General features: G+C 27.4%; 1 protein-coding gene across 1 annotated transcript; it reads right to left on the reverse strand.

Annotated features, from left to right (window-relative positions):
* Positions 1-1,802: 1,802 nt before the first annotated feature.
* On the reverse strand, positions 1,803-2,420 carry LOC136074651 (uncharacterized). The gene has a single exon (XM_065786990.1). The coding sequence runs from the start codon at positions 2,418-2,420 to the stop codon at positions 1,803-1,805; it is 618 nt and encodes a 205-aa protein (XP_065643062.1).
* Between the last annotated feature and the right edge of the window lie 5,635 nt (positions 2,421-8,055).

Here is an 8,055-nt window from a genome sequence, read left to right on the forward strand (position 1 = left end):
ATATAAAAATTTTTTTTTTCACTACTTACTTACTTTACGTAATATCATTCATTCAAAAACTTCTGACTTCAAAGACTTCTGTTGATATTTCTTCTTTGGGCTTTAGTACTTCTTTATTATATATTTACTTGTTTTCAGACACTAATATATATGTTAATAATTAATAAAAACATTACTTAGTTATTGCTTTAAGTATTTTAAAAACTCGCAATTTTCTACACCCCCCCCCCCCCCCCCGACGGGTATTCCAGCCCCCCTGCTAATTAAGTTTTAGTGATATTTCCAACCCCCCCCCCCTCCCCCGCTTATTCTAACCACCTCCCCCTCCCCCCCCCCTCCCCCACCTCCTTCTAATAGGCACCAAAGAGTATATAGTTTACGAATGAAAAAAATAAAGTTCCATATAACAATATAAAAAAAATGTTAATTAAAGTTTCTAATTAAGTTTTAATTAAGTTTTATTACAACTCTAAAGTTAGTTTAATATCCATTAAAATATCTAGATTGTTTTTTTTTTTAATAATCGCAAAATAATGAAACCGGAATACTATTACGTACTATTTATTATATAAAGTTTCTTTTCAGCCGTTTTAAATAATTAATATACATATATATATATATATATATATATATATATATATATATATATATATATATATATATATATATATATATATATATATATATATATAAATATATATATATATATATATATATATATATATATATATATATATATATATATATATATATATATATATATATATATATATATATATATATATATATATATATATATATATATATATATATATATATATATATATATATATATATATATATATATATATATATATACAGGCCCGCCGCGATCCTTAATGACGCTTGGGGTCAAAATTTAACTGGCACCCAATCATATTGACCAAACTAAAAAAAGTTTGAGTACTGTCTAAATGCTAATTTTTTTTTACTGAATTCCGAGGGGGTGGGTTGAGGAAGCCTCTAATAATTTTTTAAATATATTAAAAAAGAAATGCACAAATAGACATGTTATTGAACTTTAGTTATATTGCAAGTAACTGTAAGTTTTAAATGTAATAGATATTTAGGGTGGAATGCAAGAAACGAACATGAGTCGAGTTCGACTTGAACTTTACTTTGTAACCAATAGCGGCAGAGTATTTTTTGAGGGGAAAACCTATACTTTGTCGAGTTCAAGTCGAACTCGAACTTGAGTCGAGTTCGACTTGAACTTTACTTTGTAACCAATAGCGGCTGAGTATTTTTTGAGGGGAAAACCCATACTTTGCCGCTATTGGTTACAATGTAAAGTTCAAGTCGAACTTGAATCAAGTTCGCTTCTTGCATTCCACCCTTAATGCTTCAAGAGAAGTTGACTCTGCGAGCTTTACTCATAGCAAAATTTGCAATGACCTCGTCATAGCACAGACTTTTTGCAAGATCGTGTTCAATAGATATAACTAGGAGATTTGTTAGCCCTTCTTAATTGTAGATCTAAATGTTGTTTTGACTAGACCAAGCTTACTGAAAGACCGCTCTCCTTCGGCGGTGGAAACGGGAATCGTGTTAAAAATACGTAACAAAATGCATATTGATTCGAAGAGAGACTCTAGACCTTTCTGATAAATTCCATTTAATAGCTTCATTGAAGTGAGATTTTCTTTTGGACCGAAAAGATTGGCGCGCTTCAGAGTATCCAGATGACGGACCTCTAAAATAAGTTTGCCTTTATCTACATCGCTCACATAGATTTGCGCCAAAGTTTTACATTTCTCCTCCACTTAAGGTGGTTCAACTTCTTTTACTTCACTCGACCTACTATTTAATTCTGAGACCCATAGGATTGAGAAACTGTTTTTCGTCTTTTCTGCAGCTTGAAATCTGTCTCTCATTTGTTGAATTAAAGTATTGAGAGCGGTGTTGAACACGTTCACCTCAAACTGCTTTTCATCATTTTCGTAGAAATGAACTTCGTTCCTTGCTTCTTCGTAAAACGATTTCCTCTTCCTTGTCTTTTTTTGAACTAGTTTTGACTGTAATCCATAGCTTCCTATACCTGAGGCAACCAAATGTGCTTCATTAACTAATTCGGGCCAAGAAGATCTGAATCTAGTAAAATCCTCGATAAGAGTCCTCATAAGTTTCATCCCATCATCTAGAGTAATATTTTCTGATTGAAATGACACGCTGACATAGTTTATTGCTTGAAGTGCTCTGAACCAAAAGATTGTCATGATAATAAACTCAAATGACTGAATGCATTTCGCCAAAGGTTTTACGTCGTTCAAAAGATCTCCAGTTAAATCAAGATCCTGAAGTTTCTGCAAAGAAAGAAAAATTTCTCTGGGTCGCTTAACCAACGGCTTTACAGCCTCAATGCGTGCACTCCATAGCTCCATAGGGTTTGCGAGGTTTGATGAAGAGAGAACCAGTTGTCTCGGTCAAGATTTTCCATCGTATAGAGCTTCCACTAAAAAGATTGTAGAGTATCTGAATCCGGCTAAAATAGTTCTTCATTTCTACAGAAGATTCAAGGGAGTGAACACCAACTAGGTTAAGGTTATGAGCTCTGAATGGCATGTAGAAAGCTTGAGAATTTCTATGAAGAATGATCGCTTGTACTCCTTTGTACACAACAGACATGTTGGCACCATTGTCGTATCCTTGACCTCGATAGTTCTTTAGATTGATATCGTTTTGCTCCAAGACATCCATAATTAGCTTGCCAATATCTGCACCTTTCTTTTTGTCGAGATTTTCGACCCTAAGAAGACGCTCCTTAACTACCCATCTTTTATCAATACCATATTTGATGATGGCATAGTCTCATTAAAAACTTACTTTAGAACAATATAAGAATATAAAACAATTCTCTCTCTTCTTTTCTTATAAAAATAGGGGGAAGGGGTGGTTTTGAAAATGGTTGGTGTTTAAAAAGGTTGGAATGTTGAGAGGTTGGCGTGTTTAAAGCGTGATTATCAGGTGCCGTGTTGCAAGGTTGGCGTTGACAGGTGTCAAGGGTGGCATTCGAAGGAGCGTTACCATGGTGTTGGTGTTTAAAGCGTAATTATCCGGTCGTTGGACTTCAAATAAATGTTTTTTTTACTTGAATATATTGTAGAAAAAAGAAAAAAGTTTTACCATATATAATATATATATATATATATATATATATATATATATATATATATATATATATATATATATATATATATATATATATATATATATATATATATATATATACATATATATATATATATATATATATATATATGTATATATATACATATACATGTATATATATAAATATATATATATATATATATATATGTATGTATGTATGTATATATATAATATATATAGATATATAAATGTATTTTTTATAAACAATTCAGCCATGTATATCTATATATATATTATATGTATACATACATATATATATATATACATGTATATATGCATATATATATATATATATGTGTACATATATACATACATATATTTGTATATATATACATATATATATATACATGTATATATGCATATATATATGTGTATATATATACATACATATAGACATATATATATACATATATATATATATATATATATATATATATATATATATATATATATATATACATATATATATATATATTTATATATATATATATATATGTATGTATATGTATATATATATATATGTATATATATATATATGTATATATATATATATGTATATATATGTACATATATATATATATATATATGTATATATATATATATGTATATTTATATATATATATATATATATATATATATATATAAATATATATATATATATATATATATATATATATATATATATATATATATATATATATATATATATATATATATATATATATATATATATATATATATATATATATATATATATATATATATATAGGTAAAGCTACAGTTAAGCGACCTAAAATAGTTTTATTTTTTCGCTTGTTGTGCTTTCGTCAGAGGAGGCTTTTTAAACATTAAGAATATTAAATGAAATAATAAAAGAAAAAACATTGCTGCTTCATGCCAAACCCTTAGTCGATGTAGCAGCACTTCCTTGTAGCAGCAGGCTATAAGATAGTCGATGTAGCAACACTCCCTTGTAGCAATAGGCTATAAGATAGTCGATGTATTTTCTGAAGCCAATAAATATTCCTGATGTTTATATTAAAAAGTCACTACTTTAAGCAATTCTTCACATGAGAGCGAAATAAGTGAAAAAATAAAATTATTTTAGGCCGCTTAACTGCAGCTTTACCATATATATATATATATATATATATATATATATATATATATATATATATATATATATATATATATATATATATATATATATATATATATATATATATATATATATATATATATATATATATATATATATATATATATATATATATATATATATATATATATATATATAATTAGTAAAAAACACTTATCTAACTTTTATCTTCGACTTGAAGTTTCACCATTGCTGGATCATCAGGAAGAGTTACTAAATCTAAAAAAAAATTCAATTTATAGAAAAAAATATTTTACAGAAAGTTATAAATTATTATAAAAAATTTTTAATTACTATATTTTTTTGTTAGCGGGAAGTTACAGAAAGTAATTATGAAATAATTTTCTTTGGAATGGGGATAGTTTAATTTGGTCATTTGTTTTTATAATTTTTTAAAAGGTATTTATTTTCGTGCCTACATTTAGAAATTAAATCAGATTTTTTATTTAATAAATTTTCTTGATTTAAATGAGTAATTATTTCAAATTTTTCTTGCAAACATAGCATACATTTTTTGGAAATGTTATTATAGGCTGGGGCAGATTTTAGAATAGACCATTGCAAATTAAAATTTTTATTTTTTTCTTTTAAATCCCAAATATATTTTGACAGCATAGTCTCTTTTGAATATTTTTTGTGTTTAAATGATTGTTTGTGGTTGGCATAACGTTTTTTCCATTCCCCCTCGGTTAAGCCAATATATTATTTATCAGGGTTGTTTTGTGAGGAAACAATGCACTTGTAAATTACATTTTTCGAAAGGTATTTTCCATATAGAGGGCAATCTATATATCAGGAAGGTAAATAAATTCATCAAGCTTCCTGATGAACCTGCTGATGGTGAAACAATTTGTATAAGAAAAAAAAAATTAGATAAGTGTTTTCATTAATTTATTATTGCTCTGTCTTTAAGAACAGTAAGCACTCTATTTGTAGAATACACTAACATAATTTATATATATATATATATATATATATATATATATATATATATATATATATATATATATATATATATATATATATATATATAATATTTAAACAACTTTAAAATGTATTCTACAAAATAATGTGCTCAATATTCTTAAAAGAATAGAGCAATTATAAATTATAAATTAGTAGAAAATCACATAACAAAATTTTTTTTCATTTTACACTGTGTTTTATCAATAAAGACTCATCAAAAAAAGATTTCTGATATATATATATATATATATATATATATATATATATATATATATATATATATATACACATATATATGCGGTAGTGTTGTAATGGTAGAGCGCTCGGCTATAAGTGAGAAGTTCTGAGTTTGATCCCCACCACTTTCCTGGTAGTGCCCCCTTCAACTTGTTTCTCCGCACAACGGCCTTGTTTATCAAGGTTTGTATTTTGAAGTTATAGAGTTGAGAGATAGTTTTGAGCACAACTAAAGTAGCCTCCTTGACTGTATTAGCCTTCATGGCCTTGAGGAGGTGAATTTAAATTAAATATATATACAATGTTTTAAAAAAAAACAGTTATTTAGAAACAATAAGTAAAACAAGTTTAATTATTTTTTGAATATTTTGGGTTAAATATTTTAGTTACTAGTTTTACTGGTTATAATCTTGGTTTGACACTACCACGCAAGAAGGTATTTTTATTACCAGCTATCTCTTAATGTCAAAAAAATGACTTTAGAGTTTCCTAGAGTTATCTGAAGCTGGTGTTTTTGCAAGGGGCTGAACCAAAGCTGGAACTGAAATCTTTCCGGGTTTTGTTCCTGAGTCAGCTCTAAGCTTACTCTTCTTTAAATATGAAATATCAAAAAGATTCTTTGTTGTTAAAAGGTTTCCCAAGTACCATCAAGTTATATTTTTAAATAAAATTTAAAAAAATGTTAAACTGTCATTAATAATTTTATTTAAAATTTTATGATTTCTAAATAAAGCAGTTTATAATATTTTGATATTGAAGTTATATATATTGACTGACTGTTAAAATTTGGTGCTCATCCTGAGGCACAAAGGATTTTCATATTTTAAAAATTGTACTTGAGCTGATGTATATAAAGTTGTTTTTAGCTTACATTCAAAAAAGCTTTTTTTTAGAAATTAGTTTTGATGAAATTAGTTTTTGTAATATGTTATGTGTTTCGTATCGCTGCCTATGATAAGTTATTTTCACACTTTTGAATGATAATTCAGGTGATAAAAAGTTTCTAAATTTACAAGATGAAAAAAACAAGAGTAGTATTTATGACAGTGTACAAATTAGATTCAGTGTAAAATTGTCAATTAACAGTTGTCTACTGACATTGAGCTGATGTGCTGTATTATTTATACTTGCAGCTAGGCAATTGTGATGGTTTAAAAAAACATACAACTTTTAAAAAGGTCATTTATGGTGTGAAAAAACTAAGAAAAACTTAATACATATTTCTAGCTTCAGTTTATGCTGAAGCTAGATGTATAGTACTGTTAGAAGAGTACCAGATAATACAAGCAATATAAGGGTTAAAAGCAATAGCGAAAAAAAAAAAAAATTATAAAATAAATGCTAAAAAAATAATAGCCAATCAAGAAATAAGAAATACAGCTGAATCATTTACAGCACTTTATCTAGTTTTAAGTAAATCTAATTCTGATGGAAAAGTTACATAAAGAGCTTGATAAAAAAGAAAACAGAAAAAGTGTGACTAAAATTAAATTTTTAGATAAAAATATTTATAGTACAAGTTTCTTGAATGGCTGTAAAGTTATGAAAGAAATAAAACATTTAAAAAGGAAATCAGCTTTTGAGAAAGCTCTAGAGCTCCAGCTGCAGAGAAAATTCTAGAGCTCTAGCTGCAGAGAAAGCTCTAGAGCTCTAGCTGCAGAGAAAGCTCTAGAGCTCTAGCTGCAGAGAAAGCTCTAGAGCTCTAGCTGCTGAGAAAGCTCTAGAGCTGCAGAGAAAGCTTTAGAAAACTAACTGGTAAACTGGTCTAGAGCTGGAACTGCAGTTGAAGCCAAATATTTTAATGAGGCCAGAGCATGGAGCCAGAGCCAGTTTATAGACCTTGGCTCCAATGCCCTTATCAAAAAATAAATGTATGATTATTGTTCTGTGCCACGAGGGACAGCTGGTGATTTTAAAACCATATATATAATGCAGTGGATACAATATCAGACAAACTTGCATTTAGTATTACTATAACCAAGGAATGTGAAACTTAAAGGAAATCTTTGAGTTGCTACCTCATGTTGTTCAGCATTAAAGTTACTAGAATCTGAAAGTTGTGAACTATTTAGAAATGATGCTATAGCAATTAAAGTTTTTTTTGGCTATGAGCAAAGCAAGGCTTAAAGGTCAAAGGCAATACAAAAATATAAACTTTTTAACCAATAGCCAACTATAACTATCACTTCTAAGCATTGTGGAAGTTGTCTTTGTATTGTTTTTTATATGTGTTTTATTTTTATCAAATACTATAATGTATTTAACTATTTTCTAAGTATTAGAACAGTAAAATGTCAAAGTTTTATAGTTTTATAAAGATATGTTTTGTCATTTTTATAAATATATTTATGGCTGTACCAACCAGAGCTATTGGTCAATATATGTAGTACATATAATGATTGTTTAGATTTGGTCCAGCCAAGAGTGAGTATTTTTAACGGCTACTAGATTTTAAAAGTAGAAATAAAAATACAAACCCTGAACTG

Source organism: Hydra vulgaris, chromosome 01 (assembly GCF_038396675.1).
Source record: "Hydra vulgaris chromosome 01, alternate assembly HydraT2T_AEP".
NCBI lineage: Eukaryota > Metazoa > Cnidaria > Hydrozoa > Anthoathecata > Hydridae > Hydra > Hydra vulgaris.

What these genes read in the sequence shown, in the direction of transcription:
- LOC136074651 (XM_065786990.1), bottom strand. Translation starts at nt 2,420, where the DNA reads ATGGAGCTATGGAGTGCACGCATTGAGGCTGTAAAGCCGTTGGTTAAG.